This window comes from Bemisia tabaci, chromosome 3, assembly GCF_918797505.1.
Source record: "Bemisia tabaci chromosome 3, PGI_BMITA_v3".
Lineage (NCBI taxonomy): Eukaryota > Metazoa > Arthropoda > Insecta > Hemiptera > Aleyrodidae > Bemisia > Bemisia tabaci.
The window spans coordinates 60,977,215-61,005,052 of NC_092795.1; the positions used below are offsets into that span (position 1 = coordinate 60,977,215).

A 27,838-nucleotide genomic window follows, 5' to 3' on the forward strand; every position below is an offset into this window, starting at 1 on the left:
TTTTAAAGGAGAATAACTCGACATCATTCCTTGAAGTTTTCGCAGAATTGTTTTGGCACTGAGAAGAAAAATCACGGCAGTTTTTTAGGAAACTTTGTCATTTAAAAAATAACGTAAGATAGGAAGTCTGCGGCGTCGCAAACCGAGATACGTGGTTGCGGACTTACACCGTCGACATGTTTTTGCTTCACAAAAAAGTCATGCACTTGCCAAATGATTTTGCCACTACCTAGTTATTTGCTACCGTTCCAACGCATACTCATCTCTATTTTGTTGAATAATAATTAATAAAAATAAAAAAAATTCCCCCGTGACGGGGCCCATTTTATAGCACAGAAAAAAGCATTTACACAATGTTGCCCATGCAGCCATGAAGCTCTATGAAACTGTCATAACTCCCTTGATAAAACACAGATCCTATCAAAGTGAAGTGATAAACCAGATAGCACCATTTAGACTGCATTTTGCAATTTGGACCTATAAATTCCGACCCGGTTTAAAAACAACGTATGTGCCATTAGTTTCCATATGCACATAAGTGTTCTTTCAGATGAGCCAGAATTTATAGGTCCAAATTGCAAAATACAGTCCATTTCAACGTGGGTGTGAAGCATCTGATTTTGCATATTCGCTTACTTTGAAGGCGAACCTTGCTCTACCATTCAGGTGGAACCACTTTCCGCCATAATTGTTCGCCTTCAGCCCTCCGTGTAGGCAAAAACATAGCTCTCACGCGTCGGACAGTGGCGAATCATGAATAATCGATTAACGATATTTCCCAATTTAAACCTACGGTGAAGAATCGGTATTGGTGTGTTCTCGAACACCCTGTTCATCGCAAACCACGGCATGTCATTAGCGTTGGAATAGATGCTGCCTTGGTCTTGCGTGTGTTGCGTTCTTACGGGAAAGTTTGTAATTAATGGTTTCTTTTGCGTAAAAACTTTACAAACCTGAGCGCAGGGCAGTGAAAGTAAGGCGTGGTATGTAATGTACCTGGAGACTTTTTTGAAAAAGAGTGAGCATAGAACCATATATATATATGCCAATTTGAGACTTAAACGGTCTCTAATTTTACCACGGTTTCATAATATCATGAGCGTTCTGGGAGTGGGATCTCGTACATTTCTTCCATGGAATTTACAGAGAAAATATCAAACTGTCATGAACAGGAGGGTGGTTCTCAGTTGACTATCTTAAAATAGGTTTCGACTTTATTTTCGATTTTTTGGCGATTAAATCGCTAGGAGCATCAACATCTGAGGGAGAATCCTAGATCTTGTCACAATTTATCTCTATAAAATCGTGTTAAAAAAATCGAACTTTTATCTTAATTTATCACGATTTTTTGTTCGATAATACAACGATAAATCGCCCCTGATAAAATCGCCATTTTGTCGCAAATTTATGCGCTGAAATCGCAATTTATCGCAATTTATTCATCCAATAAAATTGCAATAAATCGACGTTGATAAAATCGCGACACATTCTCCGATCAAACCGCAACTTATCGCGATCATTGCTACTTGGGCGCTTTGTCGCTCGGCTGACAAAAGAGCGGAACTACGTTTTGAGATGAGCCCGAGAAAGCATTGAATTACATGGACGACAGAGCTCACTGCGAAGTGTAGTTAAGTCTTTATGCCAGGGAGGCGACTATTTCATCAGTGCAAGAAGTATGAAACATCACGCAGAGCTTCAAATAATGTATAGCGGTTTGACGTTAGGTGTGAAAACAGTTACAGGAGTTACGGATGCGCGGGGCTACACTGATCACATTCCAAAGAGAGGTTGGGAGATTTCTAGGGCATGAAGTAGAGGAGGAGGTCTTGCTGCTACGGCCATTGGCATGGCGGCGTGTGTTGGCCTTTTAAGTCTCGACGCGCCTCAAAACGCAGTGACCTAGTTCTTTTCGTCAAAACGCGAAAGAATCGACTCTCCCGACATCGTGACGATTTTCCTCCACCCTTACAACCTTCAAACGTCACACCTACTCGATCACGTCATCAGGCGAACGCCTCCACACTCCTGCGGTGCGCGGTTCCGTCTAAAAAAGGTCTCTCTCAACCAGGGCAAAAGAGCTTAAGTGCTGACTATCCCACACAGTAAGGAAAATTACCGACATCTTGTGTTAATGTGGGAAGTAAAACGCAAAGTGCCCTACACGCGTAGTCGGGCCGTAGTTGATATTTTTTCGTTAGTTTTCGTCAGGGTTATCGACAAATCTTTGGGTTGAAATTTGCAACCTCGTTAAAAATCAGGCGCAAACCGAAGGGATCGAACTTGGATCGCATTGGTGATTGTCAGTGGCGAGGTGTGAAAAATCCCATCGATATTTTCCCACTTGAAGCTATGGTAAAGAATCGATTTTAAAGTTGTTCGTTGCGATCACCCTATTTATCGATCCTTTGCCATAGGTTTAAATGGCAGATCGGTCGATATATCGCAAAGCACGCCGCACCACTGGTGATTGTCCAATGCGTTACAGCCACTCGCAAGTAGTGCTTGAGTGATATTAATGAAAACGAGAGTAGATACTTTAGTTTTGCAGGATAGTCTTCAATCTTAATTCCCAGATGTCTGGGATTAATGTACGATTTTGGTCGCTTTAATGAAAATTTTGTCGATCAACCAAGTCCTTTTGAATGATCATACCAAAAAACCAACGCAAAGTAACCGAAAATTACAATAAACACGGAAATTTTCACGTCCAGTCTCGTCGTAGAGGCAGAATCGAATCTGCATCTCAATTCTTATAATCGACTCTTGACGCTCAATGGCGATCGATTATAAATCATGATAACACCAGTGGTCGGTGTCAAAAGTAAGCCCTATTTACTTATTGCGTGGCCGAAATCTACGTTATACATAGGATTTTAGTTGTCATTATTCTGTGAATATTTATCACTCCCCTGGTAAAAATTGGCGATAGGAGCTGCGTTTCAAAATACCATTGGAGTTCTTATAGCCGACTAAAGAAGGCTGTTGAAAATCATCTAGCTGGCTGTAGAAAGCGGAGCAAATCATATAGCCGGGCTATACGAAGCTATAAAAAAGTATACAGTCGGGTTATAGTTCCTATGGCCGGGCTTTACACTTTATCGCCATTGGCTATGAAAGGCTATAAGAAATTGTGTAGAAATTCGTGTGCTTTGGAAATCATTAAGTTTGATACGGAACTACCTTTATGTTTACAAAACACACATTATATTTTCTGTTAAAACATATTTTTTTTCATCAATTAAAATGAGAATAGTCCATACAGAGTGTGCAAACATTTCAAAATCATGAGTTGAAAAACGCTGACTCCGCGAGATTAAATATTAGAGCCTATCACAAAGCGAAGCGGCGACGCACTAGCGCCTACAAACCTAACAGGGATACTTCACGCATTGCGCAATGCGTGAGGTATCCCTGTTAGGTTTGTAGGCGCCAATGCGCGTTTCACGCTCTCTGCCCGCCCGCCACGGCCGCCACGCCGCAGCGTGCCACGGCTATAGAAGGCTATAAGAAATTGTACAGCCGGCCATAGAAGCTATTGGAAATCTTACAGTCGGCTTTAGGTCTACAGTATTTTGGAACACACATTCTACTGCCAATTTTTACCAGGGTCATTAGGCCACTTAAACTTCTGAAACTCTCACTCGTGTCCAGGATGAAAGCTGTAGGGACAATGTTGAAAAAAGTCTTAGGAATCTGTATAATAAGTCGTTTTCCTCAGGAAAAAACGTGACTCCATTTCAATTTTGCCAATTTTCCCCTCGTAAATCGCATATTAACCAGAAAATTTTGGGAATTTCTAACTGAATATTTCACTGATTTTTCCTCAAATTTCATGCGAAAATCATAGCATTTTGGATACAAATTTTACAGATACATTTTTGTAAAATAAATTAATTTTTGGGGTCAATTTGGCAACCCTGGAGTGTGGTTATGTTCCTTCGTCCGGGAGACGACAAATAGAGAGTTCCTTTTTGAAATCTTGCGTCGATCAGCAACATACTACTAAAATGAGATCTTGAAAATCACCAAGTCCGCATGACGTTTACTCAGGTGCACTTTATTGTATTATTTTTTTAAAAGTTTCTTTTAGGTTTTCCATCCTGTTTGTACTTTTATTTTTTCAGGTCACTACATCAGTCAACCGGATACTAATCAAAGAAACCAACATGGCAGCAGAGAACGTGAAGGTGATCGTGAGATGCCGACCAATGAACAATCGCGAAATCTCTCTCAAATGCAAGGTACGTGTCTGATAAACTTAGTAAAGTAGACGAGTTTATCTTTTTTTTATCACAATTTTTTAGCCGTAACTCCCATCCTCTTTTTTTGATGATGAGTAGGCCGAAACAAAGTGCCTACAACAATCTAACTATCAATTGATTTATACTTGATTATGACAATTTTTGCAGGTGAGAAATACTTTTTTCGAGATTTTTATTTTTCGGTGACATACTGGCGCTTCCTCAACCCCCTTCATCCGCCGTATGTAACTCCTAAAAATTGATAGTCGCGTCAATTCAAACCAGTTTAGGATTTCTATGGGTAAAAAAAAAAAAAAAAAAAAAAAAAAAAAAAAAAATCCTCTGACACAACACAACTTTCGCCAAAATATCAGTTTTTAGATGTGCGCTTTTTAGGGAGCTTGAAAGACCTCTGATACATTTTTTCCCTCCTATGTTTTTCTTCAAAATGATTATTAATTGGACATATCATAGCATATTCTGAGCAAACTCAATCGTAACTGTTCTCAAATTTCAAAAGTTAGAGACACCTCAACGCGCGTTGATGACGGCGCGAAGATACAATTATTCGTACTTGATGAATATCCGTGTTGCATCTGCAAAATTGAAGGAGTCACGGCGCGAGGCGTGAACTCTGAATCCTCCGCTATATGTTGCCAATGAGGTGTCTCTCTTTTTTTCTCAATTCAACGTCTGATTCTTTTCCACGAAGTATTTTTAGACCTATATCTAAATATCGTATGCGCTGACCTCGTCCAACCTGTGAGGCACGTGTTTTTAGCAAGCCTCGGGTCAATTTGATCCGGTTTGGGCATCAAAAGGTTAAAATCCCTTAAGAATTTTTAGTTTTTCCTTCATGCAGATTTATCGGGGAGCCCCAATTCTGGCAGTTTCCAGGATGTCATCGGGATTTGGTGCCCAAGCCCACGTATTCCGCAAAATAGTATCCACATTCCAACTACAGTAAACGAACTTTTCCCGCCTCGAGATTTACAATGGGCTTTCAATCGAATTTCAACATCAACAGTAATAATCGTCCTGTTTTAATCGTCAAACATATTTTTCGACGATGAATTTACCAGACCTTGCATCTCGTTTGCGGTGTTTAAAAATCTCCGCTCCCATTTCATTTTTTTGAAGGAGAACAATTCAATATCATTAATTGAAATTTTCGCAGAGTTTCCTTCGCACAATGAAGAAAAAACACGGAAGTTTTCAGGAATTTCCCATTTAAAAGATAAAATATGACAGGAAGTCCACAGCATCGCAAACCGAGATACGTGGTCTGGTAGTTTCACCGCCGATTCAATCTTTTAAAATACGGCATCTGTTATTTGTTTCTTTCCTTTTCATTTTAGTTCATTTTCCCCTCTATTCGTGTATTTTGACCCCATTTTTTTAAATAGCAGCTCAAGGAATTGTCTTTAAGACATACAGCCTCGCCGAGAAGTGTCCCGGTTGCCAGTCCCATGCATATGGTTTGGCTTAAAGGCGTCGGAATGATACAGATGTATAGTAGCGAAGGGCTCGTAGGGGTAAAAGGAAATGGGTTATAGGTGCGGGACTTCTTAAATATTAAACATCGTCGGTGAAGCAATTAGGTGCAAGGTCGTCTTCAAGCCCTCTTTTATGAAAAATTGATGACCGCCGACGAGAATCGAAGGAATGAATATGGGTCCGCTTCAAAAACGGCCGCCCGATGGTGCAAAAACGAACAGTTTCCACTCTGCGACAGCTAAAACGACAAATTGCAATGGAGAGCTATCTGCCAGCAATGCGCCGCAGTCACTAGACATCAGCCGTGCAAAAACATTCACCACAAACACATTCATGCAGGCTGAGGAGGCGAACAATTGAAACCTCCCGGGTGTTTTGCCTTAATGTCATTGTTTTTTGCCTCGGTGTACATTTTTTATACAACGTTTACTTGGTCGCCCCCAAAGCGCACATCTTGATGGCATAGAGAATGGGTTACATGCACGTGTCAAAATCGTGTGATTATGGTTAAACTCGTCAGCGGGCTGATTGTTGAAATTGATAGACAAAGCTATAGACAGAGAAGACATAAAGAGTATGGAGCGATCCTCTTGGTTGAAATGGGTAGCTCTCTTAGACTAAGGGGGTAATTGATAGACTAACTATCCGGTCTCTCGTGGGTTGCCGTTAATTAGTCTACTAGCTACATCCTTTGTCCATTACAACTACCCGCTTCCCTCCCATAGGATTCCTGCCCCGTATCCTTTTTGTCTTCTTCGTCTATCACTTTGTCTATCAATTTCAACAATCAGAAAAAAGTGCCTGCCTAGACACGCCTGGTCCAAATGCCAAGTTTCTGCGTCCAATATTAACGGGTATATTGTATTTTGCAAGATGCAGTATTTGATGTTATAATCCACCGCCTTGAGGCATACGATAATAAATTGCATTTACGTTGCGGCCGTATTGCTCAGCCGGTAGTGAATGAAAGAAGTACTGCGGGTTGATTATTGAAATTGATAGACAAAGCGATGGACAAAAAGGACACAGGGCGTATGGAGCGATCCTAATGTGGTATCCAATTACCTGTAATCATATCAGATTAAATGACCTCCAGGCAGTTAAAATAATTGTATCATACGGTGTGGTGTCTCAGCGCAACGTTATCGTAATGCACAAGTGAGCAAACTCGGTTATCCTTCAATTCAGAAGTTATGCAATTTGCGTCACCGAGGAGTTGATTTAGTTGTATTTAGATCTTTTGACCATAAGACATGCGATCGTCATCCGAGGAACATAAGTACAAAATTGAAAGCATTTCAAAAGTACTGACAAGAAGAAAAAGTGTGAGATAATAATGTTATACCTCAACAGTGGAGTCCACTAGTGGGTTTTTTTGGTCAGATCTTCGATACTTTAAGATCTCTGACAACTTAAATGCCAATTTTCTCCGCGTCTTGTCTGTAGATCCATCGAGGTAGTTTCTAGGATTTTGAGGCTACTTGAAGGCACAAATCTCTAGATAAGACCGCTGTCGTCAATATCTCGAATGATGACCATTTTGATCATAGTTACCTCGGATAACCCGGATAAAATATTTCAATTGCCAGAGATGCAAGCTCTCTCAGCTGGGCGCCCTTTAGGGCTGGGTTAAGTAGTGACCTTAATGGGAACAAGGGCGTGCCCAGTTAAGTTTTGTGTGCCTCTAATCTCCACAATTCAACAAAGGGAAGTGTAATTCTGTGACATGAGCAAAAAACCAATTCCAGTCCTGATTCATAATGATACTTATAATTTTATCTGAAAAAGTTACGTTTTGAAATCGTTTCTCACGTCGCTGCTAACAACGTTGGGATGAAAGGGGTGAAGAAAGTTCAACTCATTATTTGAGTGCCGTGCTTTGCCACAGCCTAGTATTAATATGATAATGGCTGCCTCAGTTTTTCGTCATATTACGGAGGCTATTTGTTCAAATACGCTCTCACTTTTAGCCCATTTAAGTGGGTCAAGCAACTCCCTCGACTTCGTTTACCCACCGCTCCCCCCCCCCTCACCCGCACTCTCACCAACCCTTTAAGCCCTTAATCACTTGGATATTTGGTCGGTGTATTGGTGTGCTAATTTCGGCCGTGGGAACGCGATCATTACGCACCTTTTACAACTGTTTTTACACCTAACTGCTGCTTTTATTTTCACCCTTTTTTTTATTTTTCCTTCTCTTCCGTCGAAGGGCATGACTCGTTGTGCACGCAATTGACCTCAATTTTTAATAATGTCTTAACTACGCGAGTATTTCTAGTATTGAAACAGGCTGGAAGGAAGCAAATCGATGGCCGAAGTGCAGAAACACGTATTTCCGTTTGCAACACTGCAGACTTCCTATCATGATTTATTTCTTCATTGGAAAACTAGCCAATTTAATTTCTTGAAAGCTTCCTTGATTTTATTCTTCACTAGCGGGATATTTCGTTGAATTTTTAAGTTATATAGTTGACTTGTTCCGTTTCGAAAAAATAAAACAGGGGCAGAGATTTCAAAATTCCGCGACGGAGATACGTGGTTTCACACTTTAACCATCGAAACTAGAATTGAAAGACGGGAAACGGCTACGCTAATGTGTCACAGAAAAGAGAAAGGGTCATAGAAATGATGGAAATAGTATCAATTTTGTTTTGCATTGTATCCCATTTCGATTTCAAAATTTAGGTGCGTGCTAAAATTGCATTTTTGAAAGTTTCCGTCTTAAGACTCTCGGATCCCTAACTGAAGACGAGTAATGTTACGTTCCCGATCCTGTTCGGGATGTGTCACAGTGAGGCATGCTGCGTCGTGCCCGCGGACTTCCGAAGCAACCATTCGCGCTTCTGTGTAAGGCAAATTATCTACCTTCAAAAAAGAAGGAGCCTCAGCTCCTGGCGCATTTTTCTCTAAACCCCAGACCCGGTTGTCATGGATTCCTCGCTTTCACGGGCAAATATCTACCTATTAATATAATTATGCTTGCATGGAAAACGCACGTTGCTATTTTGCTTTGCTTATTGATAAAAAGAAAGGAGAAGAAAAGAAAATGGAAAACGTCGACAACGAAGATACGCGGTTTTGCACTTTTTCCATAGCCTAGGAGCCGTAATCACACAATTTTTCGTCGTGTGGAAGCCGGAATCTGTGCATGCATTTATTTGATCTCTAATTCTATGCCACGTAGCGATCGTTTTCAATCACATTGTGCGTCCAGCATGGGTCATGGGGCCGTGGGGGTTTGGGCTCGAAGACCCGCCGCGTTCACCGGTGCCCCAACCCCGACCCAGTACCTATTCCATTCTCCCACCCCCTCCCATCATCCTCTCTACCCTGCCGCTCCCTCTGCACTCGCATAATCCAATAAATCTGTTTTTATTCCACTTTTTGACATCCCATCAATCGCTGGCGCTTTTTGAGGCGATACCCCGATCCCTAGCTTTGGAGAAGTTTATTTTAAGCCATCGATTTTGTTACCGAATCATTTATAATTTATTTCTACTTCCTCTGTTCCTTGAACGTGAGTTGTGTTGCGGGTCGCGCGGGTTGTTTCCGTCTCGAAGTGGGACTTGACTTGAGCACCCGATCGCAAGGTTGCCAGATTTTTGAATTAAAAGTGGATGTTTTACACGGGCCCTAATGGGGGAAGTGTGCTGATTTTTCAGAACTATATATGGCAACAATGCCCGATCGCGCGTCCGGCCAAGGCTTCGTCACACAATGGTCGTGAATTCTCGTTCCGGTCACCAAATGTTCAGAATATTGAGATGCATGCAATCAGGGGGGGGGGGGGGGCGACTCATCAAGGATGACAATAAATATGAAATTATAAGTATGTTAAATGAAAGTAAAGTATGAAGGATCATTTAATCAGTTCAGAACTTTGCTGAATCCTTCAAGCCCGAAGAAAAAATGACTAGCATTGCATCAGAAATTCAAAAGAAAAACGAGGTAAAATATCAATTTTTCTGATAGTTCTACATGTGAAGTCTGAAACAAAACCAAAATGAGAAACCAAGGCCAACAACAAACAGAGTGCCTGGGACATTTTGGGGTGGTTTCAACCCCCTCCACAACCAGGAAACAAAAATATAAACACATGAAAATAAAAAAAAACCCTTAGACTCCAATTAACAAGGAAACTGAAAAATTAAAACTGAGTGTTCTTTTATTCTTATATTTTTGTGTCTTGGTCGAGGAGGAGGTTGAAACCACCCTGAAACGTCCCAAGTATTCTGTTGGTTTTTAGCCTTGGCTTCCCATTTTCTTTTTTTTTATTTCGTTGAATTATTCGGGCTATTTTGGTGTATCATTCTTACAAGGCGTGATAAATGTGGTTTTTGTTTGTGCATCGTTTCAAACCTTTCGCCATGTTAGTGCAACCACCATTAAGATTGATGTCCATCTCAGCTATAGTGAACCTTTCAAACTATGCTCCTGATCGCTGAGAACGCGTGCGAATCTAAACCTCGTTCTATTGGTATTTCTGCCGCGCGTGTAGTGAGGAGAGCATGCGCCTCCAAGTGCTGCCGAATACTTCCCGCCTTGCACGTCACCAATTACGAACCAAATGAACTAACGCACTGGAGTTACGATACTGCCGGTATAAGAAAAAAAGCAGCAAGTGTCAAATTTTGGAAATAGAGTTTCCTTCAAAATTCGTCCTAATTTCTTTAACATGAAATCACTTAAGTAGCTCGAACAGCAAAATGCATCTTAGTTGTATGAAAACTAGATATATGTATGAGAAAGCCGTAAGTGTTTAAAAAATTACGTAGTTTCAGGCAAGACAGCAGTAAGTGGCATTATTCCTCCCCAGAGCCAATGAAAACAGTGCTTTCAGGTAAAATGCCACCCTTTTCTGCCAATTTCTAACCTGGAAGTGTGTTTGTTGCGTGTCCAAAACGCAACCACGAAAGCAAGCAGAAGATATCACTCACGGCTGTCTTACCTAACACTAGCCTATAATGAAACTAAATAATGCCCTTTCTTATGTAATTGAAATAGAATCGGTTGATTTTTAATCATCCGAGCGATTTCTAAAAGTCTTTTGGATGATTAGTGGCAATTTGACGGAGAACTGAGGCTTCTTTCAAGGAAATTTTCCGGTCAGAAGCTTTCGAGCCCGTTTCCTCAAAACTTCATTTTTGCACTTACTGCTCTCTTCGCTATCACCGCAGATTTGGCCTCCTTCTAGGAGGGTGGATCTTGATCCAAGTGCAATGAACTGGAACGAAGTTTCATAGACGAGAGCATTTATACCCGACGAGCTCGCATTTTTATTTTTCAGGGCACGCGGTAGACGAATTAAAACATCATTTGGCGTTTTCTGCTCACTAACTCTACAACCGTAAGACTGAATTTAATAATAATGCAGTCAGTTTGCAACTCGTCGTCTCTCTGACAAAGGAACGCAATATCATTCCAAAGTTGCCAAATTGACTCGATCGATTAATTTATTTTACAAACATTTACCTGTGCAATTTTTATCCAAATTGTTTCTAATATGGCTTGAAGTGCGCGAGGAAAAATCAGTGAAATTTTCATTTAGAAATGCCCAAGATTTCCCTGGTTAATATGCAATATACGAGGGGAAATTTGGCAACATTGAAATGGAGTTACGTTCTTTTGTGAGGGAAACTACGAACTGTGGCAAGCTGCGCAGTTGCGTCAAGAAATTTTGCTCTCACTGATTGATCGAGTATGCTTGCTCAGTTATTCCTTCCCTCCTTCTCTGAGACTTGAATACGACTCTCATACTAATTAATTGATGGAGCTAGCGCCAAATTAGTTAGAGTTTCGACGCTACACTGAGGAAAACAGTTCGGTCATATGAACCGAATGTACGGTGTTCAATATCGGCTGTATTGTTCGGTTTATGCGACCGCTCTCTCGGTTCTGGGAACGGTATCCTCAACCGGATCCGGTAAGCGAGCGTTCAAACTGAACATAACTAACAAAAAAGCTCGGATGCATGAACCGAGGATACCGTTCCCAGAACTGAGAATTCGGTCGCATGAACCGAACAATACGGTCGATATTGAACGCAATACGTTCGGTTCATGAGACCGAACTTTTTCTCTCAGTGTATTTATGACCGTTTATGGCAAAAGAGACCTATGACTTACTGTTAACATCTCCGTCTCTGAGTGTAGAATGGCAAATACTCGAGGGGAGTATTTTTCATTCAACGGGGATCGAGAAATGGACGTATTTCTACCAAACGGAACTATGTGCATTAAGACATGATCCCTGAGACCTATAAGAATATATGCATAATAGGGCTCACGTCATAATGCACATAGTTCCGTTTCATAGAAGTACGTCCGAATAGAAATTTGACCTTCCGACGCAGGGAAAAACTCTGGTGAGTGAATTGCGAGTAGTTGAGTTTATTTTTATTCTAAACGTAGCTTCGTAGGGGGGAGGGGCCAAGGGCCCACTTAAGTTTTACGGGGATCCACTGGTATTCATCGACTAGAGGCGATCACAACTTTCCCCAGGGAAAGCAGGGGCTTCATGCACGCTGGGCTTGTCGATTTCCTTTGACATTTTTGCAGTAGTGAATGCATAGCTGAAGTGCGCTACAGCTAGAATTGTGTTTAGCAAATGGGTGGTTTTTCTACGAGGATTAAAAATAAACGAGTGGCACGGAATATAACAAAATAATATGAACTATGTAAAACGATGATCCGGGTATCGGAACTTGGCTGTTTTGAAAACGCCTTCAAATGCGGCGTGATACCTTACGCATTCCGGAGAGTTCAAATAGTTGTATCACTGCGCCGTAAGAATGTGACGGAAGATTTAAATGGAGATAGCCTCCATGCACGCTGGGCTTGTCGATTTCCTTTTACATTTTTGCAGTGAAGAATGCATAGAATTGTGTCCAGCAAATGGGTGGTTTTTATAGGAGGATTAAAAATAAACGAGTGGCACGGAATATAACAAAAGAATATGAACTATGCAAAACGATAATCCGGGTATCGGAACTTGGCTGTTTTGAAAATGCCTTCAAATGCGGCGTGATACCTCCCGCATACCGGAGAGTTCAAATAGTTGTATGATTGCGCCGTTAGAATTTGACGGAAGATATAAATGGAAATAGTCTTCATGCAGGCTCGCCACATCCCATCTCGGGCCCTGGTACCAGTTTCAAGGTCCGGGCCCCAAGCACGGAGGGGGGGGGGGGGGTCCGAGAGGCATCCTCCGAGAAATTTGAGAATTTATAGGACTAATCGGACGCATTTTGAAGCTTCCATAAAGAATTTTGCCATCAATTTCTGCGGAATAATTATGTTTTTTTTTTTCTACTTTCAGCACAAAATACTTGCGAATTGTTGCATTCAAAACATCTGGAAAATTTTCATTATTTATTTTTTTTTGGGGGGGGGGGGAGGGGCATATTATACTATTTTCAGTTCTAAGAGGGCCGGGCCCCCCTGGACTCCCACTTCGTTTGTCTGTGGCAAGGGAGTTGAGTCATGAGCCGTTGAGGTCGAGGATGCCCAGACTGGAGACTCTTAGCATCTGACGACGGAAGAAAATGAAACGCAGTCACTAAAAATATCCCTCTGTACTGAAAACCTTAAAAATAGATAGAAATTTTCCAGGTAGTATACTTCTTTGAAAATTTAAGAAGAATTCTACAGAGCCCCAGCATGTTCCTGAAAATCTATTCACCTTTTGCGAAAACTTTAGGGTAAATTTTTCACATTTTCTTAAGAAACAAGGGTTGCATGTGAATTCGTAGTGGTTTTTCACGGGTAACACGGGCCCCCTCCGGTGCCCCGGCCCGGTACCATGGACCCAGTATCCCCCCCCCCCCCTTGTGGCGGGCCTGAGCAGGGGTGCCTGCCACCAGTACACATTTATCGTTGCGTCAAAATTTTTTTCCAAGAGAGGACAAAAAGTTGCATCATGGTCAAGTATAGTAGTTTTTAGCCTTCAGCACGAAGAAGTTATATTCTTCTTTCTTCCTTATTTCTTTCTCTCTCTCTTGCCTCGACACCACGTGTTTTAAGGTGATTCGATGGACGCCATATTTTGTGTCAGAACGGCATGCGATATATCGCATCCATTGGTTCCATTCTTTCAGGTACTCGTCATTTTTCTCCAATTTTGAGATCGCAATTCTTTTGTCAGGAGACTAAGGCACTCACGAACCAATTTTAATAAGGAAATTCAACGTAATAAAGGCGTGATTTTTTTAGAGAGAAAATACCGCATTCGAGTGCAGTTTCGATATCAGTATCGAATGCGATGTTTTCTCTCTAAAAAAAACCACGCCTTTAGTACGTTGAATTTCTCTGTTGAAATTGGTAAGTGAGTGCTTTAGTTTCTTGACAACAGAATTGCGATCTCAAAATTGGAGAAAAATGACGAATAGCTGAAAAAATGGAACCAATTGATGCGATATATCGCATGCCGTTCTGACACAAAATATGGCGTCCATCGAATCACCTTAATCAATTTTGAATGATAATCAATGCTGTTAGGCTGGATCCTTGAAAAAGTACCAGACGATGAAATGCTCTCTCAAATAGTGGGTATTCTCAGTTTTAAATTTTTCAACTTTAAGGCCCCCAACCTAACTCGACCTGGAGAATCTTGCCAAAAAAATTCGAGAGTAAAAAGATGAGGGAGGGCCCTCCTCGTCACAAATCGTCTTTTCCCGAACGAAGGAACGTAATTTCATTCCAGGGTTGTAAAATTGACTCGAGCGATTCAATTTTTTACAAAAATATACATGTTCAATTTTCACTCAAAATTTTACCGATTTTTGCACGAGATTAGAAGAAAAGTCAGGGAAACTTGCCGTTAGAAAATCCCACAATTCTCCCGGTAACAATTCAATGTGCGGGGGAAATTCGATAACATTAAAATGTTGTTACGTTTTCTCGTGAGAAAAATGACGATTTTTACTTCAGATCCAGAGTTCATGATAAAGTAAATTGCATCTTTATTTCTGTGAGGTCCTAAACTAAAAACTGGCAACGTTTCATAAAAAAGAGCAGGTGGTTTGGACTTGGGACATCGATAAATGCAACGGAAAGACCAAGTTGTGTAATATAACGGCAAAAAAGTAAAATGAGGATAGGAATCACTTTCGCAACGGGCGCATGGAGGAAATAAACAAACAAAAAATGGAGGGCAGCAGGGAAAGAGGTCAAAACATTTTGATGGGATATTTTGCCACGAAAGGGACAGTCGGTGGCCTTGGTCAAGGCAGTTGTCCCGCGTCCCTCTTCTCAAAGCGGGAAAGTGGAGAAACAAGAAATAATGGGCCCCAGTCACGCGACAGGCTCGATCAGAACTCATTAGCTATTACAAACCATACGCAAATAACGCGGTGACCGCAAAGATTTGTTTCATGGTATAAATGAGTCTATTTGTTTATAAAAAATCTTATTAGTTTGAGTGCAGAAATGAAAATTTACACGACCAATTGGTAAAAATATGTGCCATGATATATTTTTTATGAAAATGACTGGTTTACCTAAAAACGGCCGGATGGTAATCGGATCACACTTGGATTACATTTTGCAAAAAGGAACCACTATTTGTGGCCCCTTTAGAAATAACATACACGCCATTGGTTTTCCTATGCAGATACGTGCTTTTATGTGAGAGCCAAAGATAGTGGTTCCGTTTTGCAAAATGTAATCCGTTTAGCAAAAAGGAACCAGCGCGATCATAGTGTTGTAAAACTGTTTCTTATTCATGAGTATCTAAAAAATCGCTCAGAATAGCAAATAGTTTTTGCTTCCCACCAACAAATTTTAAATTTTAAAGGAAAATAATAGTGTTAATCTCAACTTCGAGTATTTTTTTAAAGAGAAGAAGTTGTGCAAGTTTGAAAGCATTGTAATCGCGCTGGTTCCTTCTTGCTAAATGCAATCCAATTGGTAGGTTTACGCGCAAGCCGCGTGAAAATTAGTAGATTTCCATGAGAGATGCGGTACGTTTTCATGTAACATTCGTGAAAACGATACAATACCATGCATCGTAAAAATCTATTCATTTCCATGGTGGGAGGAAACACCATCCTTGCCATTCAATTCAATCTATACCTAAGAAGCTTTATAACGAAATTCGTACATTGAGACATTATTTTGAGTTCCACGCTAAATTTTCTGTAATGGCATCAACCTGCATACCCTTCTAAGCTGCACAATTGCGTAGAAATCAGGAGCATGCAAAAATAGGTCAAAAACAAAGATTGTTCCTAAATAGGTACCTTAATTGTACATGGAAATTAGTGGATATATCCATAGAGGAAGCTGAAAGTTTTTTTTAAATAAGTTTTTAACTTAATATCATGAACTTCTCCTGTTTTTATAAGCTATGCCTTTTTCCAAGTTATCAGTAACTTTTTCTTTTCTTCTAATATTTTTTTTTAATTGGTGTGTTTGGCAATCCACTCGGTAACTGTTCAGCACAATTTATGGTGAGAGGTTAGGAGCGTGAAGGGGGTCTTGTGCGCATCTCGGCATCTCCAAGTGTTTTAGGTTAAAAATTGAGGTTAATACCGTTTAGAGACTCTTTTTATCTGTCCTCAACAGCATTCTGTTTCCGGTGTCCAGTAGAAAGTGTCTATCATGAAAACAGGCATATCGTCAAAAACGCCTTTTGGTGAGGAAGCGACCCACTTTAATTAACATTTAACCTCTTCTCGTCGACCATGAAATGGACCACATTTTGCAATAAGGAACCATTATTGCTGGCTCATTTTAAAAACAACATATGTATCATCGGTTTCCCTGCGCAGAAAGGTGTTTTTATGGAAAAGCCAGAGATTGTGGTACCTTAGTGCAAAATGTAATCCAAATAACGATTCTGATTCAGAAAAGTAAAGAAGGATATACTGTCGTGCTGAAAAAAACCGCCGTATAAACATTTAAATGTTGCCAAATTTTGTCTAATAAAACATTTATTGTGGAAAAAGGTTTGCAGATTTTCACTTGAAATTTTCAGATATTTAGGATTGAATTGCTATCAGAATTTTCTGAGAAATGGGAGGAAAACTACTTAAAACTTTTTCACTGGACTTGTATTTTATAACAGGGATTCTGGCAGCGCCTGAAGGTTCATCCGACGTTTTTCCTAAACACTTGTTTGAGTGGAGATGGAAACTACAAGCCGTTGGAGGCAGAGGTTGTTCTATGAACATTTTTAATTGTTCTTCTTACTTGAAATATTTGAACTGACAATGAGTTGTACGATTGTTTTCTTCATACTCAAACATTTTGGCTATCATGAATGGCTTTTTATTTATTTCTCCTCTTCCCTTGATACTCCTCAAAATACCCCTCTTTGGTTTGTTCCTCTCGCTGATGTACCGATATCCCCGAAAATGATATCTATACAAAATCGCAACTTGTTTCTAAATCCGCATTGATGGCTATCATTGATACCTACAGTCTCGCCCATGTTTAAAAAGTCTGCTGTTCAGTATTTTATTCATGTCGTAGATGGCTTCGTTTTCTCGTTGAAGTTCTAATTGATTCGCATTTAGCGAAAAGGAATCAGCGGGATTACAGTGTTTTAAAAATCGTGAAATCGCTTTCCTTTTAAAAACACTTTACACATGTACAGTATTCAAAACACGATGATTAATCTTCAAAATTAACAATTTTTTGGTGGGAAGAAAAAACTACTTGCTGTCCTGGAAGATTTTTTAGATTATTATGAAGAAGCAATATTTTCACAGCACTGTGATCACTCTGGTTCCGTTTCCCTAAATTCGATCCGATTATGAGGCGTCTTTCCAATTTCAAACAAATATATAACTCTGTATATTGATGTTACCTTACAGAAAAGAAAATAAAATGGAATTGATGTCTTGAGCGAGGGCCGGTTGCCCCATGAGGAGTGCGAAAAATCATTTACTCTTTTGAAAAACTGCGTATGGTGTTCTTTTTTAAAATCAATGTAAAGTTTTCTTCAAATTTAAAGTTCTAAGTTAATTGTTTAGATGAGGATTTGCTCTATAATACATTCCTTGACCATACCCTATTTGCTGCACAAACATCAAAATGCACAGCTTAAAAAACTTTGAACACGATTTTCTCAAAGCTTCAAAACTTGACATCCGCTGCTTACACATAGTATATGGTTTCATACATGTATGAATTCCTCAGACAAATAATCTTTGGCAAATATTGCTTCCTCGGAGGTTCGTGTAATATGTAAGAGGATATTGAAAAGTATCTCGACAAACGGATTTAGAGAGGGCACTATATTAAACAAATCTAATAAAATAACAAAATTGTGACTTCGAATTTCTTTAATTTCGTAGAATCCTTTTTTTCCCATTAATTTTTTGAATTTCAGTTTTCACAATTCTATCAATCACCAATAAACACTTGTACATACACTTATTTTAATATTCTTTTTTTCTTTCTTTCGAAAAAAACACAATTTCATTCAAATAGAAAGCAATATAAAGTTGCTAACAGTGTTTCATACCTTTCTACATGCATTACAAGGTATTAAACTTAAAGTAGATGCCTTAAAATTAAATAGCCTAAAGTCCCATAAGCTCTGTAAGAATACGAAATCATCAAGTATATGCACTGAATTATGATAGATTCACAGGAGCAATGCTCACTCGGTTACCAATGCTGAACCGATGTTTGCATGGCATAAACGAAATTTTGAAGGCGCTTTTTATGTATTCTCTTTACAACGAAGTTCAAATATTCAGGTTTTAGGAGTGTTCCCTCTGATAAATTCAAAGATGAGGTACTTAAGACATGCAAATCTACCGCGCAAGTTGACGACCAAAGTTGGCTTAAAGTAGAGTACCTGTATAGCGAGAGTATGGACAGATCGCTTCATGGAGGGCTTAGGGCCCAAAAGTGCAGCCACCCTTCTAACAAACTTCTAACGCACAAAATTTCACTGCCAGTCTGCAGATTCCAATTCTAACCATGATGGCAAAGAATGTACAGAAATGAGCGTTCTTCCGCGAAATTGAGTAAATTTATGCAAAAACTGAGTCAAACACGTGCTTAATAAACGACGGTTCGTAACAATAGTATTAGTAAATCGTTCTGGATAATTGACATTCATAGGTTGGCTGCATTTCTGGGCCCTAACTTTATTCGCAGAAACATCGGTGAAGGCCTGATGGATTTTCGGAGTTTCACATCTGTCCATACTCTCGCTATACAGGTACTCTAGCTTAAAGATGTGCTGCTGAAAGATTAATAGAATTTTAGAATTTTTTCTAACGGAACATTATGACGTTGCTGTTTATTCTCTACATGCATCGTAGATTTGCGCGCCTTAAATGTACTTTGGAGGTGTGAACAACCATTTATCGTAAGTATGATACTTAATTGTACTTCAGAGTGAAACTCTTTTTTTTTTTGGCGAGATTATAAAGGTAAATACAAATTGGAACTAAAAAAACTCAGATTCTTACAATTAGCCAAAGGCCTATGTTAATAATCTAATAACAAGAAAACATAAAGCACACAACATTGAGCACCTGTTTATAAAAGTGCAGCGTCGGAAACGTTGATAAAGCATCTCGTCGGGTTTTCCAAATACAAATCGCCCTCGCCATGTCAAGAATAGTTGAAGCATACCTACCTATAACTTTTGCATTGAATAATTTACTCCAATACGCAAACATGAATATTGGTTTCTCGTCACAGATCATTGATACAATCAGAAGAAAAGTAACTCTTCTTTGTCCTTCTTATTTCTTTAGAAACGCTTTTTAATCAAACGTTTAGTCATTTTGGATTAACTCCGAACAAATCTAAATTTTTCATCTGTAATCAATCGGTATATTCGCTTTTGTCTTTCGTGTCTTTTCGTCATATAATCATTGTGGAATAAAAACGTAAATTATAGAAACTCAAGCTAAAGAGATACAGAAAATATACAAATTCTTGTATTTTAAATCGGATATTCGAGAAATTTTGCGAAGAAACTTGGTGTTTCTCCAAAATTGCGGAACTTTAAATCATGGATTCAACGAAAAAAAAGTAGGAGTCAAGTTGGAATTTTAAGTAATGTCCAATGGACTTGTTTCTAGTTTCACGCTTCAGTACTCGCACAAATGAGCTAATTTTCGTCCGTTAAGATTACTTGCCTGCGAGAGATAAACAAAAAAGGGAGGAGCGACAGTGAGAAGATCGTGTGTGAAACTTTTCATTTTCATTCAAAAGAATGGTCAAAAACTATCAGTTAGTGTTTTATCCATTCATGAAAGGTGCTGGGAAGAGGGACATTAGACATTGTAATTTGACTATATTATCGACCCCTGTGTATTACTAACAAAACCAGCACCTTTTTTGTCGGCGATTAGCCGAGGGTAAAACCCTCGTTTCCACCGTCCACCACGAGGAGGAACCGACATCAGACGGCAACGCTTCCACCGTCCAACTTACAACTCCCATGGCATTACGTTAATTTGAAATTCAAAATTTTGAAGAAATTTTGAAGAAATTGAGAAGAAATTTTAAAAGACAAAGGCATGGGGCTCATGCCTTTGTTTCACTCGAGATCGGATGCCCTATAGCCGGTCCGGACCGACCAGTTTCCTCCTTAAGATCTCTTCTCCGTTCTGCTTTTTTCACACGGACTCCCGCGCGAACGAAGCACAACGGATCTACTCAGTTCCTACGAGATCAGAGGTTTAGTCGAGTGAGATTTAGTAAGGATGACCAGTGACCTCTTCAAGATCTCATGCCATGAAGAGTTGGGTCGCCTCGAGGTCGCGCACCCTCACTCACAACAGTGAACAATTCGCCAATGACCGAATGCAGGGAACTCCTCTACCACCGTGCGATCCAGCAGTGAGACAACAAACTCGTAGCTGGATACTCTCTACAGAGATAGAGATTGCTGAAACTTTGTCCGGCTTGTTCGGCCCAGGAGAACAGAATACCCTGAGCCACGAGACCCCGGAACTCTCGTGAAGTATTCGGCTCGTCCTGCATCAAAACCTACTTCAATCTGCAACATCGCCTCAACCACCAGCCCGTTTGAGAGGTGTCCGACCCTCCGGTTCCGACTTTGCCTGGTCTAAAGTGTCCCGGGGGGGATGACGGCTTTAGACTTAATGCGCAAGCATCGGCAGATACCGGAGGTTGACCAGTACAGGATTGCCAGGCTTCGATCGGTCACCCCTGCAATTGGTCACTGACGAATCGCGCAAAGTCGGTCACAGATCGGGATTTTCAGACCACTGTGTACCGGTTGATCCTTGCACCTCGCGGTTCAAGGATATGGCCTAACTACTATCAGTGGTCCTCTGAAGATCATCGTTCCCCTCATGTTCCTCAGGTTCCGCTTGATCTCTTCCGTAAGCCAGGGATATGGGCTAAAACCAAGGTAATAACGTACCAAGGTTCCGCTTGATCCAAGGCTGCAATGGATATGGCCTAACATCCAAGGTGTGAACAGCCTTGCTGCGAAGCAAGGCACCGAGGAAGCGGTTGATCCATGCCCGAGCGTATTAGGGATATGGGCTAACAACCAAGGTAATAACGTACCAAGGATGCGCTTGATCCTAAATCGCTCTATACGATGTGTGAAGAGATATGGGCTAACAACCTGAGGCGAGGGAGGGTGCAGAATCACAACAGGTTTGCCGGCGTTTGGCACGGGTCGGAGACCCGCCCCAGGTCCACCACGAGGAGGCTCCGGCACCAGACCCTCCGCTCTCTCATTTTCATCTCATTATCATTTCATATCATCATCATTTCATATCATCATCATTTCATATCATCATCATTTCATATCATCATCATTTCATATCATCATCATTTCATCTCATCATCATTTCATCTCATTATCATTTCATCTCATTATCATTTCATCTCATTATCATTTCATCTCATTATCATTTCATCTCATTATCATTTCATCTCATTATCATTTCATCTCATTATCATTTCATCTCATTATCATTTCATCTCATTATCATTTCATCTCATTATCATTTCATCTCATTTTCATTTCATCTCATTTTCATTTCATCTCATTTTCATTTCATCTCATTTTCATTTCATCTCATTTTCATTTCATCTCATTTTCATTTCATCTCATTTTCATTTCATCTCATTTTCATTTCATCTCATTTTCATTTCATCTCATTAATATCTCATTTTCATCTCATTTTCATCTCATTTTCATCTCATTTTCATCTCATTAATATCTCATTTTCATCTCATCCCCTTTTCATCCCCTTTTCATCCCCTTTTCATCCCCTTTTCATCCCCTTTTCATCCCCTTTTCATCCCCTTTTCATCCCCTTTTCATCCCCTTTTCATCCCCTTTTCATCCCTTTTCATCCCTTTTCATCCCTTTTCATCCCCTTTTCATCCCCTTTTCATCCCCTTTTCATCCCCTTTTCATCCCCTTTTCATCTCTTTTTCATCTCATCTCCTTTTTATCTCTTTTTCATCCCATCACCTTTTCATCTCTATATCATCACCTTTCCATCTCATTATCATCACCTTTTCATCTCATTATCATCACCTTTCCATCTCATTATCATCTCATTTTCATTTCATCCCCTTATTATCTCCTTTTTATCTCCTTTTTATCTCCTTTTTATCTCCTTTTTATCTCCTTTTTATCTCCTTTTTATCTCCTTTTTATCTCCTTTTTATCTCCTTTTTATCTCCTTTTTATCTCCTTTTTATCTCCTTTTTATCTCCTTTTTATCTCCTTTTTATCTCCTTTTTATCTCCTTTTCATCTCTTTTTCATCTCATCTCCTTTTCATCTCTATATCATCTATCCATTTACCTATCTCTATACCTATCTCCATACCTATCTCTACCTATTTCCCCTATGTCTATACCTTTTCATCTCATTATCATCACCTTTTCATCTCTTTTCATCTCTTTTTCATCTCATCTCCTGTTCGTCTCCTTTTCGTCTCCTTTTCATCTCTTTATTCGTGTCTTAGTGAGGGCATTTACATCCAAGTAATCACTTCCACTTTAGTTCGGATTCATACCAACAAGATGCATATGATTCAAAATTTATATGAGCTACATTAAATAATTTTTCAATTAGTTATAAATCAGCATACATATTAAATTTGGAAAGTCCCTTTTTATTACCTCATCCATTTAAATTGGCAAAGAAAAATGTTGGCATTTGGAAATTTAATAAAATTGTATATGGTAAAGTAAAAAAGTATGTGTACAAGGGAGTAAAAGGGAGGTATGGATATGTTTATAAACTTCGGATACTAGTTCAAATAAAGCACAGTCACCGATTGAATTTAATCAAATGCTTTAGTTTAAAGATGACTCATTAACTTTGGCAAAAACGGTACCGCCATCTGCTGTAGGATTCGACGTGACATTATCAGGGGCTGCATGTTGTAATGATTGCAAATCAAATTAATTTCGAATGAAAATAACTTTAGATAATGGAGTCCGTCCTTTCTCATCCGTATATCCCCTATCATGTCTTACCCACAAGTATTCATAATGGAGTTGATATTGCCTTTGAGATGCTAAAAAGCGTAGCTTGCTCCGATGAGCAGTCAGGCTAGGACATAGGTAAATAAGAGCACTGGACGTACATTGCAACTCTAAATTGTACAGCTGAACTTGCTGTATATTTTCCTTCGATTCAAAAAATTGTTTCTATAAAATCTCCGGGCAAATTCAATAATTCATGTAGGCAGTTTGCCATATCGTTCAATGGCATCAAGCTCTATTTTTATTAAATTGTATTATTACATTAAATTATATTATTTATTAAATTTCTACTGTACTTTTAGTGTCTCAATTCCACTCTTTACAACGGAATTCCTCCCCCCCCCCCCAAGTCACTTATTTCCTTATTCATCCTCTATTCTCTTTAATAATTAATGTATGCCAAAGAAAGGGGCATTTTAACCCTAAAACAAAAATCGTATTGATGAAAAAGATAGGGATAAGGAGCTCTAATTTATTGCTAGGAAAAATAATTACCAATTGTGCAACTATCATTACTAATTAAAAAGAAGAGAAACGATACGAAGATAATTATATGGAGTCAAATGAATGGATGGGAGTTATTGGTGAAAGAGGAGGGAATAGAATTTTCGTGAGCATTGTGCGTTTGAAATATCAAGAAAAGTTAAGAAGATAGTAGTCCCATACCTTACCCATTAGACCTATACCCATCCACTCCCTAACAAAAACTAAAAGAAGAAAAACAGAGATGAGGAAGAGATTTTAATTATTCGTCCCGCCATCATGGACCCCTGCCAACTCAGACATGTTTTATCTATCGAAGGGGTTTTCTCTACCGCCCTCAGGCCTTCCCGTGCACCCGGGTCCTGGGTCATTGGTTACGGCCTTCAACGGATGCCATGGCTGCCGACCGTCCAACGGAAGTGCAAGCACTACTGCGACCGCGAACCAAAAGCTGCGGTAGCGTACGCCCCCCCGTACTAATAATACTGGGCGCTAGAATATTTAAAATCCCTAAGACCACATTATTTGGGAGGGGGAGGGACTGAAAAGTAAATTAAGAAAGTTAATTGAATATTTGTTGTTTTCTTCTTTCTCTCCATCCTGTTCTTCTTTCTTTTCTCTTTTTCTCTCGTTACTTCCTGCTCTTCTTTCTCTTTTCTTTCTGCTCTTCTTCTCTCTTTTCTTCTCTCTTTTTGTCTCTCTTTTCTTCTCTCTTTTTGTCTCTCTTTACATCTCTCTTTTCATCTCTCTTTACATCTCTCTTTTCATCTCTCTTTTCATCTCTCTTTTCATCTCTCTTTTCATCTATCGTTTCATCTATCTTTTCATCTCTCTTTTCATCTCTCTTTTCATCTCTCTTTTCATCTCTCTTTTCATCTCTCCCCCTATCTCTCATCTCTTTTTACCTATTTTTCTTCTCTTTTTTTCTACCTCTTTTTCTTCTGTTTTCTTCTCTTTTTTTCCACCTCTTTTTCTTCTATTTTCTTCTATCTCTTTTCCTTCCTCCTTTTCTCTAGCAGAATAAATCTCACTTAATTGATACAGTTTTTTGATGCAAGAGGCTACGCACAATCAATGGCAAATCTTGAGACGTCCAAGTGCTGCAAAATTTCTAAATTTAAGTTCGAGCAAGGAGCATTGTAGCCCCAGAACAAAAATTATTAATTATTTAACCGACCGAGAAATGGGCTTATTCCATCGGGCTACCTCCAAATCCAAATTTTCAAGTTTAAAATTAGGCATCATTGCAACGAGCGGGAAAAAATTTCCCGGTCATGAAAATTCTAGGATTTTTGTGTCTCATATTCGAAATTCAAATAGTCTACTAAAAATTCAAATCAATCAAAAGAGAAGGGGGAAAGTCGTACCTCATATCGGAGACCAACATACTAAAAACTTACATAAATTCGATAAGAAATGGCGCAGGGGGGGGAGTTTAGGTGTCCTATATGAGCCTTTTTTCCAAAAAACAAACAAAAACAAAAAAAAGCCTAAAAAAGCCTAAAAAACCCATTAAATCGCGATTTTTTCTTCAGGAGCTTCCACAAATTGTTTCAAAATTGTAGTTTTAGTAACTAAGAGTGCTCCGCTTGACATTCCAGCTCAAATTTTTCGTTCACGACCGACTTCGATTTAAACCCCATTTAGGATCACTGTGAGAGGTGAGGAGGAATACTGCAACAGCTCACTTTGAAAAATCGAGACAGTTAATTCTGAGAGCAGGAAGGAGTTTGGGAGATTTTACCGTGATGAAGTGATGATCTGTAAATTCAGCAACAGCTCGTCTGATGCAGAGTAAACATTTTCTGTCTTTGTGCACCGCCTTGACGAATGTTGGAAAGACCACAAAATATTGACTGCAAAAGAAAGAAAGAAATAATTTATTAGATGAATGCTTTAATAAATGAATCCAACATAAAAATGTCATAAATATAATATTATTGTCCCCATGGAGCATGGAGCAACGGGTACAAGTCAATGGAAAAAATTACAATTTTTTATCATTTAAATTGTGTTATTTTTCAATTTTTTGGTTAATAAAGTCACATCATAAACGATCTAATAGTTTTATGAGTGAGGCCGTTAGGCAATTCGAAACACAACAAAAGTGCAATTTATCGCGATTTTATTCAAATTTTCAATAAGAGAAGTCCCTTCAAACAGAGAATAGACAACATATTTAACACTCCGATTTAATAGCAGTAACTTTGCTATGTAATCGCAATTGATTGAAACCTGTGCTGTTTTGACTTTGCTAAGACTCAAAGAAATTGAACTTTACACTGAACACAATGATCGCTCATCTGTGCGCAAATTGTGGGTTTTAACTTGTTAATTTAAAAAAAAAATTCCTGGGCTCTGAAATATGCCTCTGAATTGGTTTTACATACTTAGGAAAAAAATCTTACGTAACTTGTTAGCCCTCCTTTCCCATCTCGAGGAAATGCACGGACATTTACGAGGTATTAATAATGGACCTGTTATAAGAATGATGACAGCCTGTAGGAGGGAAAAAGCTTTTACCCGTGCGCCATTTTAATTAGAATTCTTACTCCACGCGCGTCTAGAAGAACTTAATGCCATAATTACATGCCCCTCTCACATGCCCTGGTCATACCTACGAAAAATTGAAAATATGAACGTGTGAAAATGGGGATGAACAACGAAAATGGGGCCGAGGTATAAGACGCCGCGCCGCCGTGAGCTCAGGCCAAAATTAAAGATGATTTCCTCTAAAAGCCTGTTCCTCGTGGAGACTGCAAGCTCTGCCTTAGAAGGGCTGATAAGTTCCTGAGGTTTAAAACGTATAGCGCGGAAAATAAACACAAAAGTTTCTATGTATGGTCGCTACGTAATTCTGATTCCGAAACTTTGAACTTTGCGCGAAAAAACGATCGCGGAGAGAGTCTGCAAAACTGTAGGTATACTACACGCATCGCGTCATCTCGCCTACGCACGGCGCGGCGCGGACGCGGAACCCGATGTGTAGTCTCGCCCTTGGCTTGGCTCTTGACCCATCCAACTTTTCTACTCCTGCGTTAAAATCTTGGCGTCAGCCGAGAACAAATTCTCCTTAATTTTGTCGATATGCAATTTAATCATCTTGGAAGTCGAAATATTTATATCATGCGTTCTGCCCTATCAAACTTTTCTGCTCCTGCGTTAATGTCTCTAATTGTAAGTCGGCCGAAAAGAGTTCTCTTGATTTCGTCGATTTGCAATTTTATCGTTTCGGAAGTCGAAATAGTCGTGTTAAGAGTTTCACCCCATCCAACTTCTTTGCCTCGATATTTTTGTGGCGAGCTTCGGTGCAGACATAGCCTCAAAGTTTCTATGTCAGCGGAAAAAAAATCTCCCTTCATTGCGTGGATACGCAATTTCACCTACTCGGAAATCGAAACAGTTTGCGTCACGCGTATCGCCCCATCCGACTTTCCTACTCTTTCTCAAAAGTCTGAATCAGCGGAAAAGAGACCATTTCTTTCATTGTTATTGATATGCTAGAAAGGTGTGTTGCTTCACGATTGTGATCGGGATCTGTGAGGAGGGACCTCATCTACCGGAAAAAAAATTCTAGAGAACTTCGGACTCTGCTTCAAAAACAATCACGAGAAGCGCCTGCAAAACTGATGGGATACTTCAAACATCGCTTGATCTCTACCCGATCTCTAGTAAAGGTTTCGAGTCTCGACTCTTGCTCGACTCGCGATTCGCGCCAATGCTGCCGTCCTGAGGAAAAATGCCGTATGAACATTCGAGAGTTACCAAATTTCCTTCGATAAAATATTCATTTTTGAGGAAAGTTATGAATATAAAATTTCTATTATTTAGTTGATCTGCAAGAAAAAGTATAAAACACGATTCTGTGACCAGCGCAACTGACCCATTTTGCCGTGCTAAAGAAGAATGCCGTATGAACCTTCAAGCGTTGCCAAACTGCCTTTGATAAAATACGAATTCCGTGGTACACTTAAGTATAATTTTCTTCCAATTTTTCAGAGAATTTTGTTCGCATTTAGATCTAAACTGGGCGCAAAACTGCCTTAAAGTGATTCTATGGACGCCATATTTTTTGTCAGAACGGCATGCGATATATCGCATCAATTTGTTCCATTTTTTCAGGTACTCGTCATTTTTCTCCAATTTTGAGATC

The 27,838-nt window shown here is 39.6% G+C and overlaps 1 protein-coding gene across 1 annotated transcript in view; it reads left to right on the forward strand.

Annotated features, from left to right (window-relative positions):
• Kif3C (Kinesin family member 3C) overlaps nt 1–27,838 on the forward strand; it is a 70,156-nt gene that overhangs the window by 6,653 nt on the left and 35,665 nt on the right. Inside the window, exon 2 of the mRNA XM_019047691.2 lies at nt 4,128–4,244. Within this exon, the coding sequence (XP_018903236.1) occupies nt 4,170–4,244 (75 nt within the window). The 5' untranslated portion in view covers nt 4,128–4,169. The remainder of the gene's footprint in view (nt 1–4,127; nt 4,245–27,838) is intronic.